A 24,262-nucleotide genomic window follows, 5' to 3' on the forward strand; every position below is an offset into this window, starting at 1 on the left:
GATGGCTGTACCTAGTAAACTGTGTATATCCTTTGTCTCTGTGTGTGTGTGTCAGAAACAATAATGCAGTGCCAAGTTGAATCATAACCTGCAGTCGGGTTGAAAAAAGAAAAAAACAATGCATTTCCCCTTTACTAGCTCTGACTTAGCTGATAGCTCCTTTGAGGAAAAATTGACTTACTATGACTAATATGTGGTTGTCCCACCTAGCTATCTTAAGATGAATGCACTAACTGTTAGTGACTCTGTATAAGAGTGTCTGCTAAATGACTAAAATGTAAAGGTCAAATAAAAAAATCCATAAATTCATTTCATATTTATAGGCTACAATGAGATTTTCTGCATTTATCAAAGTCCCATCAGGTAGCCTGATTTCAGATGTGTCCATGTAAACAGGATTATTAGGGAAATCATTCCGTTGCAAAGCTTGAAAACATTCTAATCAAACTGTTATTCATCTATTGTGGTTAGTCAATCACATTATTGTGTGAATGTAACCGTTAATAAATAATAAAACATGTCATCCATAACTGCAAGCTTAACAGTGCCCTTTATTGAATCAAGAAGATATTTGACAGGAAATACTTTTTGTTTGCAAACATTGCATGTACATACACCTTTGAATGACATTTCTTAAAACACTTATCTCTGATCTTGTTTATAAATGTGACATAAGACACCTATACCATGCTCCCCACAAAGCGCAGGTGATGTCAAACACACAAGAACTTCCTCCTTTCTCTCATACACACACAAAAAGCACCCTCGATGTAGAGGACACTCACTGGGAATCTCACCCAAAGATGACATTTTTGCCTTCAAAGGAGCAAAATAACAATGACACACCATTGTAGAATAAAGCATGTGTAAGATGTAATTTGTCTTTAAGTTTTATCTCATGTCCTGGATGAACTTACCATTGCACTTTCAGTTAACACAGTTTCCCAGTGGGACTCATCTGGTCCCATTCTAATCCCCCAAACTAATTTTACCGCAGACGTCAACCGTTAAACTGACAGGGGTGGCATTTTAAGACACAGGTTCGATCATCCATTCTCTAGCGCATACTCAGTGTTAAGACTTAATGAATTGTAGTTCAGTAACAAACTTGCTTCAGTTAAAAAAGATGAGTTTATACATCTAATCAATTAATACTGGAACTTTTACAACAAACATTCCCCTGAAAAATATATTATACAAAACATCATAATGACAATGCACTCCCAAAATAAAACAGTGAAAATTGGTGCACGATCCAGTAATGAGAGCAACATAAGACACCAATAAATAGCCAGTGTTCGCACAGTCAGTAGCCTCTGCGTCACGGTAGATAGACATACTCCTTTCCTGACGCCCTGTCCCCAATCTCCCCGCACACACAGCCCAGGTACCCTTCCAATTTTTTTAAAAGCAGAAATATAAAAGCATCTTCTTTATATCATGTCAAAAAAGTGCATCAATAAAAAAAAAATTAAAAACTGTTCTTTTCGTTAGTATAAAAATTGATAATAAAAAAGGAGAATCTTCAGTCAGGTCAGATGTTCTTGTCCATTGTCCATTTAAAAGTATTTTTTATTTCGTTTTCCTATTGACGAGTTCTTCTGTCCACTCTACTTAAACTGGTTAGGGATAAGGCCCATCTGAGAATGCAAACTCATTGGAGGACTGGAGATGCCCTCTGACCAATCAGACATATTGGAATGTGGAGAGGAGCTGGACCATTGGTCAGGGGATCCGGGGGAGGGAGTTAGAAAGGGGTGGTCAGGCACCTGCAGCTGGTGATTGGGTGTGTTGTCTATTGGGCCGGAATAGCTGTGCTGGGAGGGTGGGGTGAGGAACTGTGTGCCGAGAATCTGGGTCTCCTGGGGGAGGATGGTGTGGATGGGGACCGAGCGACCCACCCCGTTGCCCTGCTGCAGGTCCGAGCCGCACAGCTCGCTGCTCAGGAAACTCTGGCTCAGTACCTGGCCGGCCGTGGTGGAGTTGGAGTTCTGTTGCTGGAGCTGCGGGTCCTGCCGGGAGTGCATCTGCTGCATGAGGTGGGGCGGCGTGCCCAGATGGCTGGTCTGCAGGCCCTGGTAGCCCATGATCCGGGACAGGGTGGCAGTGGGGACCCCGCGGAGGGGAGCCATCATACCGTGGGACATGGGAAGGCCTTGGTTGAAGCCACCCTGCTGCCCGAGACCCGAGTGCATCCTGGAGTGCCAATCACACTGTCCTCTTCCCCCAGTTCCGCCCATGGCCATAGTGATGGTTCCCTGGCTGGCGGGGCTGGAAACAGGCAGGTGGGACAGGCGGGGAGGGTTCGGGTCAAAGGGCATACGCCCCATGTCCTGCCCCTTGCCCATGCCCATCTGACCCAGGTGGCTGTCTCCACTGCCTTGCAGGTGGTTGAACGACATGGGTGGAGACTGCTGGAATGGCGATGTCATTGGCGGCGACGCCACGTCGGACAGGTACCCGTGGGGCGACTCCAGGGAGTCGACGGGCGAGAGAACGGCTGAGCTGTCCAGCAGACTGCCCTTCCCATCCAGGGACTTCTTCTTCCGTATCCTCATATCTTTGCCACCATCCTTCCCTCCAGAGCCTGGCTTGCGGACCTTCTTGCCCGGGGCGGTGGGCTTGAGGCTGCCCAGGTATCCGTTGGGGGAGCACAGAGGAGGGGACAGGCTGGTGGCGCTCAGGGTCCCATTATGGAGCCCTGGGCTCCTCACCAGGTTGCATTCATCGAGCAGACGGATGATGTCATGGTGCATTCGCTCCTGGGCAATGTCCCGGGGCAGCTGGTCCAGGTGGTCGGTGATCTCACGGTTGGCAAAGTGCTCCAGCAGTACCTTGGCCGTCTCATAACTGCCCTCTCTGGCTGCCAGAAAGAGAGGAGTTTCCTCCTAGAGAGACAGCAAACAGTGCGTGAGAAAATGTTTATACAATACCTTATTTTACATTCGATTGTGATTATTCTTTGATCCCTTGAACAATGGTGGCATTTACTGGAATGGCATTGCACAATCAGCGTTTCGTATTTTTTTCTCAACATTTCGAAATACACCATTGAGCATGTAACAATTACACACATATCTACACAAGTTGGCAAATAGTAGTTTCACTAGTGTGTCAACTAGTGTGATATGTAAGAGCCATGTTTGTGTGACCCATGTTTTTCACCTTGTTGTTCTGCATGTCTTTGTTGGCGCCATTCTTCAACAACACCATGGCAGCATCCACGTTGTTGACAGCTGAAGCCCAATGAAGGGCAGATTTACCTGGAGAAAAAATAAAATAAAATAAAAGAATGGATGATTTAATACTAAAGCAAATAACCTGCACATTCCTAGACCATGAGGGCCATAGTCCATGAAGATGGGTCAGCCGGTTAAGGGCAAATCTCAAATTACACCCATTCCCTTAGTACACTGTGTGGGAGATATGTGAATAGAACCAAAGTAAATTCAGTGTAACACGGAACCCAAACCGGCTGCGCGCGTGCACCATCGTGCATAAATGGGGACAGGTCGAAAAGCATGAAACATTTATGGCAATTTAGCTAGCAAGCTTGCACTTGCTAGCTAATTTGTTCTATTTAGCTAGCTTGCTGTTACTAGCTAATTTGTCCTGGGATATAAACATTGAGTTGTTATTTTACCTGAAATGCACATGGTCCTCTACTCCACCAATTAATCCACACATAAAACGCTCAACCGAATAGTGTCTAGTCATCTCTCATCCTTCCAGGCTTTTTCTTCTCTTGACTTTATATTGCGATTGGCAACTTTCATAAATTAGGTGCATTACCGCCACTGATCTCGTTCGTCTTCAGTCACCCACGTGGGTATAACCAATGGGGAGAGAACACGTTGGTACCTGCTTCTATAAACCAATGAGGAGATGGGAGAGGCAGGACTTGCAGCGCGATCTGCGTCACAAATAGAACTGACTTCTATTTTAGCCCTTGGCGACGCAGACGCTCGTTGGTGAGCGCGAGCAGTGTGGGTGCAATAATTTAATACTATAGATTTCTAAATGTATTTTGCAACGCTCGCGTAGTCAGCCTGTAACCTACCAAAGTCATCGATGGCGTTGGCATCAGCATGGCAGTTGATAAGCTCATCCACCATGCCTTCCACAGCCAATCGGGCAGCCAGGATCAGAGGAGTCGTTCCATCATGCATGCGGGCGTCAAGATCAGTTGCCCGGTTCCGGATCAGAATCTGAATGAAAAGACAGACACCTTTAGTGAACATGTACAGTACAGGCTAAATCTGAGAGCAAAGTCCAAATGCTTAACTGGTAATAGGGAATGCTACATATGGCATTGTATATAATAGCATTTTTAATTCACGTAAATGCACCTTTTTGCACATGCTTTAGAAAAGGATTTTGATAGTCCACAAATGAAAAGTGGCATATAAAATGAATGCATTTATTAATTCAGAGTAGCACTATGCTAAGTATGTAGCACTACTAGAGTACTGTAGTAGTATAGAGAACTCTGGTACCTGGAAGACTCCCTGTGCATCTGCAGCCACAGCGGCGTGCAGTGGAGTGCGCCCCATGTTGTCCTGGACGTTGGCGTCGGCGGTGGACTCCAGCAGTCGCTTGGCGGCGTCGGAACGGGCGTAGCGGGCGGCCAGGTGAAGAGCGGTCTCGCCTGTGCGGTCCGTCTGGTTGTGTAGGTTGGCGCCCTGGTAGATGAAGTCAGAGATGATCTCAGCCGAAGGGTCCTCCTCCTCCTCACTGTTCCCCGTCTCCAAGCCTCCTCCGCTGCATGATGCGATCATTAGAGGAGTGAAACCGTCTGAGAGATGGGAGGTGGATAGAGAGAAAAGACACACATTAGGACAAAGGGCAAATACTTGATTTAAACTGAGTGGCACTCCAGTCTCCTTTTCACCTCATTTAACACCTGATTTACTTAACAATAGGTGGGCATAGGGGTGTGGGCCTTTGCTCTTTTGTTTTAGTTATTGCTCCTCTATTGTCCCTCAAGCAAGGGGGAGGCCAATATCATCACAAATTCCCATCAAACCAAGTCATTGAAAGCCCTACTCCAAGTTTGCAGTTGTGTTGAACAAACATTATTTTTCTCATAACATATTTATTTACCCTTTTAGTGTGTGCACTTTACATTTATTTATACTTGGGATATCCCATTTCAACAGGATATTTTTTTGTTTGTTTAATCACTGGAGGACGTCTTTAATGTCACTTCTAAACAAGTCATGTGACAGGGGGGTATGACAGAGACACTATATAGGCCCCCATATCAGACGTCCTCCAGCTACTCCATCCAAGAGGGGGAGATCAACAATTTCCAGGCCCAGGGACATGTACTAGTCTGTGGCGACCTAAATGCCAGAACTGGACAAGAACCTGACACTGTCAGCACACAGGGCGACAAACACCTACCTGGAGGTGACAGCATTCCCTCCCCCACATGCCCCACTTGCGACAACATAACCAACAAAAACAGGTCACAACTCCTGCAGCTCTGTTGGACGCTGGGTATGTACATAGTCAACGGTAGGCTTCAAGGGAACAGTTATGGTAGGTACATGTATAGCTCTTCTCTTGGCAGTAGTACTGTAGACTACTTTATCACTGACCTCAACCCATAGTCTCTTAGAGCGTTCACAGTCAGTCCAGTGACAGCTTTATCAGATCACAGCAAAATCACACTCCTTGAACAGAGCTTTGCTCAATCATGAGGCATCAAAACCAAAGGAACTGAATAATATTATAAAATGCTATAGATGGAAGGAAAGTAGTGTGGGAATCTACCAAAAAACAATTAGGCAATAACAAATTCAATCCCTACTAGACAACTTCCTGGACAAAATGTTTCACTGTAATTGTGAAGGTGAATACCTGGCAGTAGCAAACCTAAACAGTATATTTGACCTCTCAGCTTCCCTACCAAATCTAAAAATGTCAAGCAGACAACCTAAGAAAATAAACAACAATGACAAATGGTTTGATGAAGAACACAAAAACCTAAGAAAGAAATTGAGAAACCTGTCTAACCAAAAACATAGAGACCCAGAAAACCTGAGCCTACGCCTTCACTATGGTGAATCACTAAAACAATACAGAAATACACTACGGAAAAAGAAGGAACAGCACGTCAGACACCAGCTCAATGTAATTGAAGAATCCATAGAATCTAACCACTTCTGGGAAAATTGGAAAACTCTAAAACAAACAAAAACACGAAGAGTTATCTATCCAAAACAGAGATGTATGGATAAAACACTTCTCCAATCTTTTTGGCTCTATAACAAGGAACAAACAGCAAAAACATATACATGATCAAATAAAAATCTTAGAATCAACTATTAAAGACTACACTGGATTCTCCAATTACATTGAATGAACTACAGGACAAAATACAAACCCTCCAACCCAAAAAAGCCTGTGGGGTTGATGGTATCCTAAATGAAATGATAAAATATACAGACCACAAATTCCAATTGGCTATACTTAAACTCTTTAACCTGTTAGGGCTAGGGGGCAGTATTGACACAGCCGGATAAAAAACGTACCCGATTTAATCTGGATACTACTCCTGCCCAGTAACTAGAATATGCATATAATTATTGGCTTTGGATAGAAAACACCCTAAAGTTTCTAAAACTGTTTGAATGGTGTCTGTGAGTATAACAGAACTCAAATGGCAGGCCAAAACCTGAGAAGATTCCATGCAGGAAGTGGCCTGTCTGACAAGTTGTGTTTCATCTTGGCTCTTTTTATTGAAGACTGAGGATCTTTGCAATAATGTGACACTTCCTACGGCTCCCATAGGCTCTCAGAGCCCGGGAAAAAGCTGAAGGATATCGAGGCAGGCTCTGGCTGAAACACTTTATCGCTTTTGGCAAGTGGCCGCTCAGAGTACTATGGGCTTAGGCGCGTGCCCGAGTCGACCGAATGCTTTCTTTTCTTTTGTCTGTTTACCTAAACGCAGATTCCTGGTCGGAATATTATCGCTTTTTTATGAGAAAAATGGCATAAAAATTGATTTTTAAACAGCGGTTGACATGCTTCGAAGTACGGTAATGGAATATTTAGAAATCTTTTGTCACGAATTGCGCCATTCTCGTAACCCTTATTTACCCTTTCGGATAGTGTCTTGAATGCACGAACAAAACGCCTCTGTTTGGATATAACGATGGATTATTTTGGACCAAACCAACATTTGTTATTGAAGTAGAAGTCCTGGGAGTGCAATCTGACGAAGACAGCAAAGGTAATAAGATTTTTCTTATAGTAAATCTGACTTTGATGAGTGCTAAACTTGCTGGGTGTCTAAATAGCTAGCCCTGTGATGCCGGGCTATCTACCTAGAATATTGCAAAATGTGCTTTCACCGAAAAGCTATTTTAAAATCGGACATATCGAGTGCATAGAGGAGTTCTGTATCTATAATTCTTAAAATAATTGTTATGCTTTTTGTGAACGTTTATCGTGAGTAATTTAGTAAATTCACCGGCAGTGTTCGGTCGGAATGCTAGTCACATGCTAGTCACATGCTTATGTAAAAAGCTGTTTTTTGATATAAATATGAACTTGATTGAACAAAACATGCATGTATTGTATAACATAATGTCCTAGGGTTGTCATCTGATGAAGATCATCAAAGTTTAGTGCTACATTTAGCTGTGGTTTGGGTTTATGTGACATTATATGCTAGCTTGAAAAATGGGTGTCTGATTATTTCTGGCTGGGTACTCTGCTGACATAATCTAATGTTTTGCTTTCGTTGTAAAGCCTTTTTGAAATCGGACAGTGTGGTTAGATTAACGAGAGTCATTTCTTTAAAATGGTGTAAAATAGTCATATGTTTGAAAAATTGAAGGTTTTGCATTTCTAAGGTATTTGAATAACGCGCCACGGGATTACACTGGCTGTTGAGTAGGTGGGACGCAAGCGTCCCACCTAGCCCATAGAGGTTAACATCATCCTCAACTCTGGCATATTCCACAATATTCGGAACCAGGACTGATCACCCCAATCCACAAAAGTGGAGACAAACTAACGTGGGATATGCGTCAACAGCAACCTTAGGAAATTCCTCTGCATTATCATTAACAGCAGACTCGTACATTTCCTCAGCAAAAACAATGTACTGAGCAAATGTCAAATTGGCTTTTTACCAAATTACCGTACGACAGACCACGTATTCACCCTGCACACCCTAATTCACAAACAAACCAAAATAAAGGCAAAGTCTTCTCATGCTTTGTTGATAAAAAAAAAGCTTTTGACTCAATTTGGCACCATGGCAGAGGGAAAGTGGTGTTGGGGGAAAAAGATACGACATTATAAAATCCATGTACACAAACAACAAGTGGGCGGTTAAAATTGGCAAAAAAAACACATTTCTTTCCACAGGGCCGGGGGGTGAGACAGGGATGCAGCTTAAGCCCCACCCTCTTCAACATATATATCAACAAATTGGCGATTGGCGAAAAGTTTGCATCACCCGGCATCACCCTACTAGAATCTGAAGTCAAATGTCTACTGTTTGCTGATGATCTGGTGCTTCTGTCCCCAACCAAAGAGGGTCTACAGCAGCACCTAGATCTTCTGCACAATTATGTCAGACATGGGCCCTGACAGTAAATCTCAGTAAGACAAAAATAAGTGTTCCAAAAAAGGTCCAGTTCCTAGGACCACGAATACCAATTCCACCTAGACACCGTTGCCCTAGAGCACACAGAAAACTATACATACCTCAGCCTAAACATTGGCGCCACAGGTAACTTCCACAAAGCTGAGACAATGCAAGAAGGGCCTTCTATGCCATCAAAAGGAACGTAAAATTCGACATACCAATTAGGATCTGGCAAAAAATACTTGAATCAGTTACAGAACCCATTGCCTTTTATGGTTGTGAGGTCTGGGGTCTGCTCACCAACCAAGAATTCACAAAATGGAACACCAATTTGAGACTCCTCCGTGCACAACGTAAAACACCAAATAATGCATACAGAGCAGAATTAGACTGATACCCGCTAATGATCAAAATCCAGAAAAGAGCTGTTAAATTCTACAACCACCTAAAAGGAAGCCATTCCCAAACCTTCCATAACAAAGCCATCACCTACAGAGAGATTAACCTAGAGAAGAGTCTCGTAAGAAAGCTGGTCCTGGGGCTCTGTTCACAAACACAGACATCACAGAGCCCCAGGACAGCAACACAATTAGACCCAACCAAATCATAAGAAAACAAAAGGATAATTACTTGACACATTGGAAAGAAATTACCAAAAACAGAGCAAACTGAAATGCTATTTGGCCCTAAACAGAGAGTACACAGTGGCAGAATACCATACCACTGTGACTGACCAAACTTTTGACTGGTATTGTATATAGAGAGAAAAAAGAGCAGAGGGAGATCCTCACACACCTGGGCCTCGGACATTGACGTCCATGCAGTCATTCTCGATCTCTCCCTGGGGAGGCGTGGGGGCGATGGAAGGGATCCGCAGGTCAGCCGCATCCAGGTGTTGCTGGGTCCACTGTCTGTGGTCAGTGCGGTCATCTAGGTCCAACATGGCCTGCTCCTCAAACTAACACAGAGACAAACATGGACCATCAACTATCGTACAAAAGATCCAAAAAACGAATACAGGGCAACAATCTCTGTGACCACACAATACACATTATGTAGGTAAAAGCAATTATCTGTTTATGTATTTAACATTAATTCAACAATTTCCAGATGTGTACACTATTTTATACATTTAGTGGTTGTATATGGTCTGTGTAGGTTTCAGATGCTCTCTTACCCTAAAGCGTCTCGAGTCTGGCTCCTCCTCTCCCCACAATCCATTCCGGCTGCCGTCCATCAGAGAAATGTCCAAAATGTTCTTCAGAGGCCTGATGGACATAGGAAAGACCAGTTATAGATAAGCCACACATGAAAACACACACACACAAACACGCACGCACTTACTTGAGTCCCACAGAGTCCTCTCCCACGGGCTCTCTGCGTTTCTTCTTGCTGGGCTCAGAAACTTTGAAGCCCTCAGGGAACCAGAGCTGTCCGTGCTCCCGTCGGCGTTTACGTGACACCAGCACCCCCAGGCAGATGAAGCCCAGTACAGCCAGCCCCAGGAACACCACGTACATGGGGTATAGCTCAGAGGATGCAGGGGTGGGCTGCACACCTGGGAGAGAGGGGCAGGGAGAGTACAGCATGTCAGAATGGGGACACAACTGTTGTACCATGTATGTAATTCTTACAGTTGAAGTCGGAAGTTTACATATAGTTAGGTTGGAGTCATTAAAACTTGTTTTCAGCCACTCCACAAATTTCTTGTTAACAAACTATAGCTTTGGCAAGTCGGTTAGGACATCTACTTTGTGCATGACACGTAATTTTTACAACAATTGTTTACAGACAGATTATTTCACTGTATCACAATTCCAGTGGGTCAGAAGTTTACATACACTAAGTTGTCTGTGCCTTTAAATAGCTTGACAAATTCCAGAAAATGATGTCATGGCATTAGAAGCATCTGATAGGGTAATTTACATCATTTGAGTAAATTGGAGGTGTACCTGTGGATGTATTTCAAGGCCTACCTTCAAACTCAGGGCCTCTATGCTTGACATCATGGGAAAACCAAAGAAAAATAGATAAGTCCTCAGAAAAAAATAGTTGACCTCCACAAGTCTGGTTCATCCTTGGGAGCAATTTCCAAACACCTGAAGGTACCACGTTCATCTGTACAAACAGTAGTACGCAAGTATAAACACCATGGGACCACGCAGCCGTCATACCGCTCAGGAAGGAGACGCGTTCTGTCTCCTAGAGATGAACATACGTTGGTGCAAAAAGTGCAAATGAATCCCAGAACAACAGCAAAGGACCTTGTGAAGATGCTGGAGGAAACAGGTACAAAAGTATCTAAATTCACAGTAAAACGAGTCCTATATATTGACACAACGTGAAAGGCCGCTCAGCAAGGAAGAAGCCACTGCTCCAAAACCGCCATAAAAAAGCCAGACTACAGTTTGCAACCGCACATGTTGTTTGGAGGGAAAAGGGGGGAGGCTTGCAAGCCGAAGAACTGAAACCCAACCGTGAAGCACGGGGGTGGCAGCATCATGTTGTGGGGGTGTTTGCTGCAAGAGGGACTGGTGCACTTCACAAAGTAGATGGCATCATGAGGAAGTAAAATTATGTGGATGTATTAAAGCAACATCTCAAGACATCAGTCAAGAAGTTAAAGCTTGGTCGCAAATGGGTCTTCCAAATGACCCCAAGCATACTTCCAAAGTTGTGGACAACAAAGTCAAGGTATTGGAGTGGCCATCACAAAGCCCTGACCTCAATCCTATAGAAAATATGTGGGCAGAACTGAAAAAGCGTGTGCGAGCAAGGAGGCCTACAAACCTGACTCAGTTACACCAGCTCTGTCAGGAGGAATGTGCCAAAATTCACCCAACTTATTGTGGGAAGCTTGTGGAAGGCTACCCGAAACGTTTGACCCAAGTTAAACAATTTAAAGGCAATGCTACCAAATACTATTTGAGTGAATGTAAACTTCTGACCCACTGGGAATGTGATGAAAGAAATAAAAGCTGAAATAAATTACTCCCTCTACTATTATTCTGACAATTCACCTTCTTAAAATAAAGTGGTGATCCTAACTGACCTAAGACAGGTAATTTTTACTTGGATTAAATGTCAGGAATTGTGAAAAACGGAGTTTAAATGTATTTGGCTAAGGTGTATGTGAACTTCCGACTTCAACTGTAGGTGTTCTACGTCTGTCTATGTGAATGTCTGTATATTGGCATGCTGTATGACACACATTTTTCCTAATGGATACATATAAAGTTACCATCATCATCACCATCATCTAAAATCACAAGCATTAAAGTAGTTATTGGTCTATTTTCATAATTTCATAGTCATATTTTATGAAGGAGAGACATTTTTTAATGGAGAGTATTTCAGCTGGAGAGATACTGTATGTTGGTACTTACTGGTGACTGCCTCGATGTAAGGAACATTGAGATTCCCGCTGGAGGCCAGTGCTCCCAGGAACGCGGCGACGTCGGTGGCGCTCTGGAAGCATTCCGTGGACTGCTGGTAGCACTGGCGGTTATCAATCTCCAGGTATACCACCGACCTATCCGAGAAAGGGAGAGTTAATTCAACCAATAATAGTGAAGGAAAGGATTCACTTGACCAATCAGGTCAACTTCTGACTCTCCTCTCAAATATCAAATCTAAGGAAAATTATTTGGAAAGACTCAACAAGTAATGTCTGAGTGAGTGTTTGAGTGAGTGAGCGAGCGACTGAGTGCATTCGTGCGTGTGCCTGAGCAATGTATAACAAAATGAACAAGTGTGTGTACCTACCCTTTGACCTGCATGAGGTCCAATTCTCGGCGCTGGCGGGGCAGGTTCACCATGGATCCCGCGCTCTCCTTCACCTGGCCCAGCCTGTTGGCCGGCACGACCGCCCAGTCGGGCCAGCTGTCGGTGGAACGCTTCACGTTGTGCTTGGCCAGCTCCTGCTCGCTGCCATAGTAGGGGAACACCATGGGCTCTCCGTTTGCGTCGCGCCGGAACACCACGTTGGTGTGCAAAACGCTGCTGAGCTCACGGAGGAACGAGGACAAACCATTTTTTAGCTGCTCGGGGGGGATGTGGACCACAAGGACCAGGTGGCCATCAGCTAGCTTCTCGGGCATGTTGTTGGCGCAGTCCAGGCCGTCCCACTCGCACTCTGCGTTGTTACAGCCCTGGTCGCAGTGGCCGTCCGCGTAGTGGTCCTTACAGTACTGGTCATACAGCGGGCTGGGGAGAGGGAGCATTAACATAGTCAATATTAGGATTAGCACTTAACTAAAGACAGAGAAATTGGATGAGGTCGCAATGTAGATAGAAAAGTAGGTAGGTTAGAAAAGATTACTTGCATAGATAGACTTGTAAGGAGTTGGAAGGTTGGAAGTAGACAATGTTCATTATTCTTACAAACACAACATATCATCCTTCATACATGGTTTAATATGTTTTAATAATCATCTGAGAGTGAAACAGGTTTGAGACTGGGCATAGTGAGAGGTTGAGATGGAACATAGGATATAGGAATTCGAGCTGGACTGAGACTCACTTGCACTGTCCCTCCTGTCCCTGGCAGTCGAAGCCGTCATAGAGACACCCAGGGCTTTTGCACTGCTCGTCGCACTTCCCGTCATTGAAGTACCGCCAGCACTGCAGAGCCGCCGAGCAGTTCTGCCATGGGTCATCGAAGTTGAGCGAGCAGTCGCCGCCGTCCCAGCCGCAGGCATGGTTGTTGCACAACGAGTCACAGATGTGGTTGCCTGCCCACTCGTCGCACTGCGGGATCTCGCAGCTCACCTCTACCTCGGGTGGTGGTGTGATGTCCCGGCCGAACCCACCGGGAAAGGAGTAATCGAGGATGTGGCAGAGCAGGCCATTGAAGTTGTTCGGGCAGCTGCAGTGGAAGAAGGGTGCATCGGGGGTTCTCTGGCAAGTGCCCCCATTGTAGCAGTGGTTGACGTTGCAGGGGCTGTTCGTGGGAGTCTGGCACTCAGGGTCGGTAAAAGCCGTGGGGCACAGGCAACGAGGGCTCAGGTGACCGGAGACACAGGTGCCACCATTTCTGCAGTTGAGGCTACCACAGCGTGAGTCGAATTCGCAGGAGGAGCCTGTGTAGCCCTGGATAGACAGAGATAGGTGAGATGAGGTTGTACCTTAAAACACAGTCTGTTGGCACACACATTTACTTTGCATCGCCAAACCGCTCCCTTTCCACAAAGATATACAAAAAAGAGACTGAAAGTTAATCAAACACATCAATAATGATGCTTAATGAGATTGTGGCTAGAAATACAGAGGGAACCAGGGGCTGTCCAAATGTCACCCTATTCCCTTTTCTCTATATGGGGAACATGTTGCCATTATGGCCAGGGTGAGGTCCACAGTTTGTGGTCTGGTCAGTGGAGTGTGGCTCAGTTGGTAGAGCAAGGCGCTTGCAATGCCAGGGCTGTAGGTTTGATTTCCACGAGGACCAGTACAAAAATGTCAGCACTCACTACTGCTCTGGATGAGAGTGTCTGTTAAATGACTAAAATGTAAATGTGCTCACCGGTGGGCATTTGCAGATGAATCCGTCGGGGTTGTTACTGGCCACTTCACACATTCCCCCGTTCCTACATGGTCTCCCCTTACAGCCATCAAACACCTTGTCACAGCGCTGGCCTGGAGTTGAGAAGAGAGAGGGAGAACGATGTGTGTTATTTATGTACATTACAAATGTGTGGACAATGTGTTTTTTTTGCATTGTTGTGTCAATTGGTCATAAACACAGAATAATCAAATGTATTTGAGATGCGTAGGGTATGGTCAGTACCTGTGTATCCAGTGCGACACTCACAGCGGTAGCTGTTGGTGAGCTGGACACAGTTGTAGGAGCCTCGCAGGTCGCAGGGGTCCGACAGGCACTCGTTGACGTCACCCTCGCAGCGCTCCCCTACGTAGCCAGCGGGGCACATGCAGTGGTAGCCCCCCACTCTGTCCACACACTGACCCTTGTTGAAACACTTGGGCTCATTGGTCAGAGGGTCCGTAGAGGGATTGCAGTCGTCCAGGTTGATCTCACAGTGAATGCCTGGGGAAAGGGTGGGCTGAGGATTAGCATTCAGAATTAGACCCACCCGTTGTATAATATCAAGTGTATGGACCAGGTCTCCCTTGAGTAGGGTTGCACAATTCTGGAAACTTTCAATACATTTCCAGATTATCTAGAAATCCAGGTTGGAGGACTCGCGGAATCAGGAGGGAATAAGCAGGAAATACGGAAGAACATGATTACATCTAATTCTATGTAATTTAGCATAGAGCTCCACTTAGTCTACTACTGCATGGTTGTACATGACTAATATGCGGCTACTAACTGTTCTGTGCTTGTTTTTCAGTGGTAGACTGTAGACGGATGAGAGCTTCATAGAGAGTTTTATGAGATGGCTGGTGTGTGTGTGCTAATGTGTACCTTGTGTTCCTCTGGGACAGGAGCATTTGTAGGTGTTTATGAGGTCGATGCAGGTGCCCCCGTGCTGACAGGGCTGAGACAGACATTCGTTGATCTCCTTGGAGCAGTTCACCCCGTGGTACCCAGGAAGACACTGACAGAGACAAACCGGACCAAAACCATTCAAATACCAGAGAAATTAAGTACTATCTTATCTTAAACACGATTCAAGATACCCAGCATTGCTCTACTTTCACACTGTTCTATAATATTGCAAAATTCTAGAAACTTTCAATAAATTCCCAGATTTTCCCGAAATTCTGGTTGGAGGATTCCGGGTTTCCAACCTGGATTTCTGTGAATTTATTGAAAGTTTCCAGAATTGTGCAACCCTACTCAAGGGAAACCTGGTCCATACACTTGATATTATATAACGGGTGGGTCTATTTCTGAATGCTGATTGATTAAAACCGCATTTCAGCCGGTGTCTATTCCACAAATTACCACTTGCTAAATCTATGACGTTAAAATGCTTGTCTCATCAGCCCAGCCAGGCAACTTATAAACTTGATCTCCACTATAAAAAGCATCTAGACATTATCTCACATTTCTTTTAAACCAACATTTTGCTTTCAACAGCAGATATTTGAAATAAACCTTGCTATCTATCTCTCCGACATTTGCAACACTGTTTCAATATTGAAATTCGATCTCCTGCTGTCCCATAGTAATGAACGTGTCGGGAGTCAGGACGAGACAGACAGGAAGGCAGCGTTTCTCAGCCAGTCAAAATCTGGAATCAGCTGGCATCATTTTTATGGATGTAAACAAAAAAATATATTGAAAAAAGTAATTTGCAGTCTTTCCAGCTTCAGTTTGAAGTGATTGTGTTACTGTAGCTTTGTTGTTGGCTAGCTCCTCTGAACAACAGTGTCCTGACAAGTGACCACATTTGCTATGCCAGGCGAAATCGTGCCTCATTTGCGCATTGTTATGGATTTATCCAAATAAATGTCAATAGAAAACAGCTACTTTGCTGTTATTCTGGCTGCATTTTTGACGTGACTGTAAATTAGCCGTAGTTGGCTAGCTAGCAAGTAAGGGATAGGAACGTTGCCAGCCAGTATGGTAATAGAACATTTAGAACGAATGACTGGGCCATGTGAATAGATACAGAACAAAAAGACTCAACGACTGGGTCGCATCTCTAACAACCCTAGATTTGTGTTGGGACAACAGTTGAAGTCGGAAGTTTACATACACCTTAACAAAATACATTTAAACTCCGTTTTTCACAATTCCTGACATTTAATCCTAGTAAAAAGTCCCTGTCTTAGGTCAGTGAGGATCACCACTTTATTTTAAGAATGTGAAATGTCAGAATTATAGTAGAGAAATATTTATTTCAGCTTTTATTTCTTTCATCACATTCCCAGTGGGTCAGAAGTTTACATACACTCAATTAGTATTTGGTAGCATTGCCTTTAAATTGTTTAACTTAGGTCAAATGTTTCAGGTAGCCTTCCACAATAAGTTGGGTGAATTTTGGCCCATTCCTCCTGACAGAGCTGGTGTAACTGAGTCAGGTTTGTAGGCCTCCTTGCTCGCACACGCTTTTTCAATTCTGCCCACACATTTTCTATAGGATTGAGGTCAGGGCTTTGTGATGGCCACTCCAATACCTTGACTTTGTTGTCCTTAAGCCATTTTGCCACAACTTTGGAAGTATGCTTGGGGTCATTGTCCATTTGGAAGACCCATTTGTGACCAAGCTTTAACTTCCTGACATGTCTTGAGATGTTGCTTCAATATACTCTCATATTTTTACTGCCTCATGATGCCATCTATTTTGTGAAGTGCACCAGTCCCTCCTGCAGCAAAGCACCCCCACAACATGATGCTGCCACCCCCGAGCTTCATGGTTGGGATGGTGTTCTTCGGCTTGCAAGCCTACCCCTTTTCCCTCCAAACATAACGATGGCCAAAACAGTTCTATTTTTCTTTCATCAGACCAGAGGACATTTCTCCAAAAAGCACGATCTTTGTCCCCATGTACAGTTGCAAACTGTAGTCAGGCTTTTTTTATGGCGGTTTTGGAGCAGTGACTTCTTCCTTGCTGACCAGCCTTTCAGGTTATGTCCATATAGGACTCGTTTTACTGTGGATATATATACTTTTGTACCTGTTTCCTCCAGCATCTTCACAAGGTCCTTTGCTGTTGTTCTGGGATTCATTTGCACTTTTTACATCAAAGTGCATTCATCTCAAGGAGACAGAACGTGTCTCCTTCCTGAGCGGTATGATGGCTGTGTGGTCCCATGGTGTTTATACTTGCGTACTACTGTTTGTACAGATGAACGTGGTACCTTCAAGCGTTTGGAAATTGCCCCCAAGAATGAACCAGACTTGTGGAGGTCTAACATTTCTTTTCTGAGGTCTTGACTGATTTCTATTGATTTTCCCATGATGTCAAGCAAAGAGGCACTGAGTTTGAAGGTAGGCCTTGAAATACATCCACAGGTACACCTCCAATTAAGGCAAATGATGTCAATTAGCCTATCAGAAGCTTCTAAAGCCATGACATCATTTTCTGGAATTTTCCAAGCTTTTTAAACGCACAGTCAACTTAGTGTATGTAAACTTCTAACCTACTGGAATTGTGATACAGTGAATTATAAGTGAAATAATCTGTTTGTAAACAATTGTTGGAAAAACGACTTGTGTCATGCACAAAGTAGATGTCCTAACCGACTTGCCAAAACTATAGTTTGTTAACAAGACATTTGTGGAGTGGTTGAAAAACAAGTTTTAATGATTCCAACCTAAGTGTATGTAAACTTCCGACTTCAACTATCTTGCGGAAGGATGAAATAATACCGGTTTTATCTTGAATTTTGACACCCTTGAAAGAAAGAGAGATTATACTGTAGCACACCAATTGGCGGAGCTGTCATTTTTATTGTGCTTGCAGTTACGCAGTGGGCATTTAACTGCATAAATTAATGATAACAAATGAATAATAATTGATGTTTATGTTGATTCAGATTTGCTAGCTAGAGCATGTATACCTCACAACTGTACCCTCCCAGGTAGTCTGTGCAGGTGGCACCGTTCTGGCAAGGGTTGGGGGAGCACTCGTCCACCTGTTCCTGGCAGTAGCTGCCCATGTAGCCCGCCTGGCAGCGGCAGTAGTGGGTGTTGCCAGCATCCAGACACTGGCCCGAGTTACGACACAGGTGAGCCACCTCCAGACCTTCAGACAAGGGGAGGGGGGGGGAGATATTAGCTATACAGTAACATATATACACTCACACAGACATGTTCTTACCATCCCCTAACCATCCTGTATTGGTCAATTTTACATGCAAAATTGGATCTTTGTCTGCTTTGCCTAGAGATGGTCATACAGTGTGTGCTCAGAACAATTTGTGCTGTCTCGCCTAAATGAACTGTCTAATAGTTACATATAATGTCTTCAGAAAGTATTCACACTCCTTGAATTATTCCACATTTTGTTTTATGAATAAAAAAGTAATATATAATCTCTCTCTCTCTCATATATATCTCACATATCTACACACAATACATCTAAAAATGTTATGGAGTTTTTTGAAAATGTACTGAAAATGAAATACAGAAATATTTCATTTACATAAGTATTCACACCCGAGTCAATATACGTTAGAATCATCTTTGGCAGTGATTACAGCTGTGAGGCTTTCTGGATAAGTCTATAAGAGCTTTGCACACCTGGATTGTATAATATTTGCCCATTATTCTTTCCAAAATGCTTCAAGCTCTGTCAAATTGATCATTGCTAGACAACCATTTTCAAGTCTTGCCATAGATTTTCAAGCAGATTTAAGTCTAAACTAACTCTGACACTCAGGAACATTCACTGTCTTCTTGGTAAGCAACTCCAGTATAGATTTGGCCTTGTGTTTTAGGTTATTGTCCTGCTGAAAGGTGAATTCATCTTCAAGTGTCTGGTGGAAAGCAGATTGAACCAGGTTTTCCTCTAGGATTTTGTCTGTGATTAGCTCCATTCCATTTCTTTTTAATCCTGAAAAACTCAGCAGTATTTAACGATTACATGCATACCCATAACATTATGCAGCCACCACTATGTTTGAAAATATGGAGAGTGGCACTCAGTAATGTGTTGTATTGGATTTGCCCCAAGCATAAAACTTTGTATTCAGCACAAAAAGTGAATTGCTTTGCACATTTTTTTTGCACAGTATTAACTTAGTGCCTTGTTGCAAAAACAGAATGCATGTTTTGGAATATTTGTATTCTCTACAGGCTTCCTTCTTTTCACTCTGTCAATTAGGTTAGCATTGTGGAGTAACTACAATGTTGTTGATCCATCCTCAGTTTTCTCCTATCGCAGCCATTAAACTCTGTAACTGTTTTAAAGTCACCATTGGTCTCAAGTTAAAATACCTGAACGGTTTCCTTCTACTCTGGCAACTGAGTTAGGAATGACGCCTGTATATTTGTAGTGACTGGGTGTATTGATACACCATCCAAAGTGTAATTCATATCTTCACCATGCTCAAAGGGATATTTAGTGTCTGCTTTATTAAAAACATTTTTTTTAACCCATCTACCAATAGGTACTGTTCCTGGCGAGGCATTGGAAAACCTTCCTGCCCTTTGTGGGCGAATCCGTGTTTGAAATTCACTGCTCTACTGAGGGACCTTACAGATAATTTTATGTGTGGGGTACAGAGATGCAAATATTATACTTCTGAACTTATTTAGGCTTGCCATAACAAAGGGGTTGAATTCTTATTGACTCAAAACATTTCAGATTTTCATTTTTTATAAATTTGTAAAAATGTCAAAAAACATCATCAACTTTGACATTAAAGGGTATTGTGTCTAGGCCAGTGACCAACAATCTTAATTTAATCAATTTCAAATTCTGTCTGTAACACAACAACAAATAAGTCAGCGGGAGTGAATACTTTCTGAAGGCACTGTATAATTTGAATCGTTTTTACTCTGTGTGCTTTGTGTTCACCTTGCTGTTTGGCGGCCACCTCGCAGGAAACACTGGGGACATCACAGTAGAGGCCGGTCCATCCCGTCTGACACTGACAGGTGTACGAGGAGCCCTGCTGCCAACATGAGCCTCCGTTCTTACAGGGAGATGAGTCACACCACCGCACCAGGTTCTGCAAGCAGAGCAGGAACACATTAACACACAAATAAACCCATGCGTAACACACACACACACACACACTCGCTGTTGAGTGGACTACCACTATTACGTCTCAGTTGTTTCTAAGATGTTTTTAAATTATATCAATAGAAATAGAGGGAAAATAATTATATACAACACACACATAGAATTCCATGAAGCTCTGAAAATCAAATGCACTCAGGAGATATGGCTGCCTAGCCAGAACACATAAACCCACTGCCCTTAGTGAAGATGGCTGCCGCTCTGCCCATACCTGGCAGTTGACTCCAGTGTAGCCATGAGGGCAGGTACACTTGTAGGTGCCGTAGCTGTCCAGACAGGTGCCACCGTTGAGGCAGGGCTTGGAGTCACACTCGTTGATGTCGTGCTGGCAGTAGCTGCCGGTGAAGCCTGGCAGACACAGGCAGGTGAAGGTATTGATGCCATCCACGCAGGTGCCACCATTGAAGCAAGAGCTAGAGAAAAAACAGACAACAACGGAAGAGTTTTGAGACTATAAGTATAGTAACCAAATTAGTTAAAGGGATGTTAAAAGGATAGTTCTTTTTTTATTTTACTTAAGCTTATTTTACATTTTTCTGTTGTTGTTTCTTCCAATCTGTTTTTAAAATTATTAGCTGGTTATTTAGCAACATCCAGAATAATCTGGTCAGCATTTTACTTCATATTCTTTTTTATTTAACCGTTATTTAACTAGGCAAGTCAGTTCAGAACAAATTCTTATTTTCAATGACGGCCTAGGAATAGTGGGTTAACTGCCTTGTTCAGGGGCAGAACGACATGTTACTTGCCCAACGCTCTAACCACTAGGCTACCTGCCGCCCCGAGCTTGAATCAAGCAATGTGGAAAGGGATTGTTTCTCTTTAGGATGTATTCATCCTCCTAAGCATTTCACGTTTACATTTTAGTAATTTAGTAGAAATGATTATCCAGAGACACTTAACAATTAGTGCATTCATCTAAAGATAGCTGGGCGAGACAACCACATCAGTCGTAGAAATTAAGTTTTCACTCAAAGTAGTTCAGCAAATTCAGCACTAGTAGGAAAAGACATGGGATTTATTTAAGATACTCTGAAGAGGTATGGCTTCTTGCAAAAAGGTCTCTTTCTCCATGCTTTTGAATTGCCACTAACGAAAACACAGTATGTGAACTGCTCTCTGTACCTCTCTGTGCAGTCGGGGGTGTTATTCTCGCAGTTGATGCCACTGAAACCGGGTGGACAGGTGCAGGTGTAGGAGTTGACACAGTCGGTGCAGTTGGCCCCATTCTTACACGGGTTGCTCTCGCACTCGTTAATGTCCTGCTCACACCTGCCACCACGGAACCCTGGCAGACAAGTGCACACAAAGCTGTCCACTCCATCTCTGCACAGACCTCCATTACTGCAGGGGTCTAGAAAGAGAAAGCGAGAGAGATATGTATCAGGTAAGTGATACAGTTGGGCCAAGTTCACTTTACAAGGCAGAGTGAAGAGTTGATGTTTAGTTCCTTACTGGGCTTGCAGTCGTCGATGTCCGTCTCACACTTCTGGCCGGTGTAGCCCGGACGGCAGCTGCATCGGTAGCTGCCCACCATGTTGTGGCATGTGGCGCCGCTGCGGCACGGACTTTTCACACATTCGTTGATGTCTATCTCGCATGTTTGACCTGAGAGGGGGGCAGTCAGTCTCTCAAAGAACACCCTCTATTGGATGGATGGGTGGACATATGGAGGAATAAACAGAACAGATGGATGGAGGAAGATATGAGTAGTTTACCTTGCCATCCCTCCGGACAGAGGCAGGAGAAGCTCTGGTAGTCCTCTGACTCATGACACACTCCACCGTTCTTACAGGGCCGGGGGCTGCATGGGGCCAGCAGTGTCTCACACGTCTCACCTGGTAGGGATAGGAACACAACACACACCTCAAACAAATGCTCTCAAGTGCTACAGGGAACCCATCACAGATCATTAATCGGTCTGTACACTTTTTGAGTAAGAGCCATGAATGTTTGTTCCATTCATATATGTTTCGTTCATGTTACATTTTTATTTCACTCTCCACTTCCCTTTTGCAGTTAGACAACTTTGGAGAAGTAATACATCACAATTCAATACTTTTAAACTCTTGGTAGAGTTGACTTCTTCAAAGTTGTCTTACAGCGAAATGGAAATGAAAATGGCTGCATTGCATGATATTTCCCTTTTCTAGTCACATACGGAGGACTTTCCCCCGAAGAGTGACATCAGTTTTTAAAGCCCACTTTTCCGTCCACTTCCCTATCCATCTCCACAGTAACCAGAGGCCAGGCAGGAAGCTGCTTCCTGTTTCCTGCTATTGTTTAGCCCAGAGACAGGAAGAGTGGCCACGGGCTCCAGTTCCTAGTCCTCACGGTCTATAGCATGTTATTCCCAGACACACACACACACACACACACACACACACACACACACACACACACACACACATCACAACATGGTAGACAGGGTGGATTTTTCCCACAAATGATAGAGAGGAACAAATCATAAGGCCTGTTTCCACACAGTTAGTGGGCATTTGTCAACCTATTTTTTCTAAAATAACACTAAAAGTCTGCTAGAAATGTATTTTTATACCATTGTTCAAGAAGTCTTCTATTCTGGAGCCCTACAGGGCTTTCTGAGTAGAGGGCCAAACCAAAACCAGAGCCATAAGGCTACTGTATACATCTCTTTAGGCCTATATGGCTCCAGGAAAATCAATACGTTATCATACCAGTATAGGGCAGTAAGCAGTTGCACTTGTAGCCGGCCACGTCGTCAATGCAGGTGCCCTGGTTCAGGCAGGGGTTGGAGGCACACTCGTTGATGTTAGTTTGGCAGTTAGGTCCTAAGGCATGGCCGGGGATTAGAGAACACACATGGGTTAGAGTTGCAGATTTACTAGGGATGATATCCACCACACACAAACTCAGAGTTGCGGCATTGAGAGGGTTTTTATTTATTTATTTTTATTTAACTAGGCAAGTTAGTTTAGAACAAATTCCTATTTACAATGACGGCCTACCAAAAAGCAAAAGGCCGCCTGCGGGGACGGGGGCTGGAATATAAAAAATAATAAAAATATAGGACAAAACACACATCACGACAAGAGAGACAACAACACAGCATGGTAGCAACACAACATGACAACAACATGAGTAGCAACATAACATGGTAGCAGCACAAAACATGATACAAACATTATTGGGCACAAACAGCAAGAAGGTAGAGACAACAATACATCCCGCGAAGCAGCCACAACTGTCAGTAAGAGTGTCCATGATTGAGTCTTTGAATGAAGAGATTGAGAAAACTGCCAGTTTGAGTGTTTTTGCAGCTCGTTCCAGTCGCTAGCTGCAGCAAACTGAAAAGAGGAGCGACCCAGGGATATGTGCTTTGGGGACCTTTAACAGAATGTGACTGGCAGAACGGGTGTTGTATGTGGAGGAAGAGGGCTGCAGTATATATCTCAGATAGGGTGGAGTGAGGGTGGAGTGAGGCCTAAGAGGGTTTTATAAATAAGCATCAACCAGTGGGTCTTGCGACAAGAATACAGAGATGCCCAGTTTACAGAAGAGTATAGAGTGTAGTGATGTGTCCTATAAGGAGCATTGGTGGCAAATCTGATGGCCGAATGGTAAAGACCATCTCGCCGCTCGAGAGCACCCTTACCTGCCGATCTATAAATTATGTCTACGTAATCTAGCATGGGTAAGATGGTCATCTGAATCAGGGTTAGTTTGGCAGCTGGGGTGAAAGAGGAGTGATTACGATAGAGGAAACCAAGTCTAGATTTAACCTTAGCCTGCAGCTTTGATATGTGCTGAGAGAAGGACAGTGTACCATCTAGCCATACTCCCAAGTACTTGTATGAGGTGACTACCTCAAGCCCTAAACACCTGTGGGGAGAGGGGCATTCTTCTTACCAAACCACATGAGCTTTGTTTTGGAGGTGTTCAGAAAGGTTAAGGGCAGAGAAAGCTTGTTGGGCAGTAAGAAAGCTTTGTTGTAGAGCGTTTAACACAAAATCCGGGG

At 43.9% G+C, this 24,262-nt stretch overlaps 1 protein-coding gene across 4 annotated transcripts in view; it reads right to left on the bottom strand.

Annotated features, from left to right (window-relative positions):
- Positions 1–531: 531 nt before the first annotated feature.
- Positions 532–24,262, bottom strand: part of LOC106560538 (neurogenic locus notch homolog protein 1) — a 69,891-nt gene continuing 46,160 nt past the window's right edge. For 3 of the 4 annotated variants that reach the window (XM_014123523.2, XM_014123531.2, XM_045688052.1), the window contains 20 exons: positions 22,962–23,075; positions 21,984–22,103; positions 21,721–21,873; positions 21,391–21,619; positions 20,477–20,678; positions 20,041–20,194; positions 18,080–18,264; positions 15,033–15,165; positions 14,394–14,651; positions 14,130–14,242; positions 13,131–13,699; positions 12,374–12,814; positions 11,995–12,140; positions 9,953–10,166; positions 9,786–9,876; positions 9,404–9,566; positions 4,497–4,795; positions 4,061–4,208; positions 3,166–3,263; positions 532–2,888 (listed from right to left, as the gene is read on the bottom strand). In XM_014123523.2, the coding sequence (XP_013978998.1) occupies positions 1,611–2,888; positions 3,166–3,263; positions 4,061–4,208; positions 4,497–4,795; positions 9,404–9,566; positions 9,786–9,876; positions 9,953–10,166; positions 11,995–12,140; positions 12,374–12,814; positions 13,131–13,699; positions 14,130–14,242; positions 14,394–14,651; positions 15,033–15,165; positions 18,080–18,264; positions 20,041–20,194; positions 20,477–20,678; positions 21,391–21,619; positions 21,721–21,873; positions 21,984–22,103; positions 22,962–23,075 (5,108 nt within the window). In that variant the 3' untranslated portion in view covers positions 532–1,610. The remainder of the gene's footprint in view (positions 2,889–3,165; positions 3,264–4,060; positions 4,209–4,496; positions 4,796–9,403; positions 9,567–9,785; positions 9,877–9,952; positions 10,167–11,994; positions 12,141–12,373; positions 12,815–13,130; positions 13,700–14,129; positions 14,243–14,393; positions 14,652–15,032; positions 15,166–18,079; positions 18,265–20,040; positions 20,195–20,476; positions 20,679–21,390; positions 21,620–21,720; positions 21,874–21,983; positions 22,104–22,961; positions 23,076–24,262) is intronic. The other variant, XM_014123540.2, reaches the window with a different exon arrangement.

This window comes from Salmo salar, chromosome ssa01, assembly GCF_905237065.1.
Source record: "Salmo salar chromosome ssa01, Ssal_v3.1, whole genome shotgun sequence".
Taxonomy (NCBI): domain Eukaryota; kingdom Metazoa; phylum Chordata; class Actinopteri; order Salmoniformes; family Salmonidae; genus Salmo; species Salmo salar.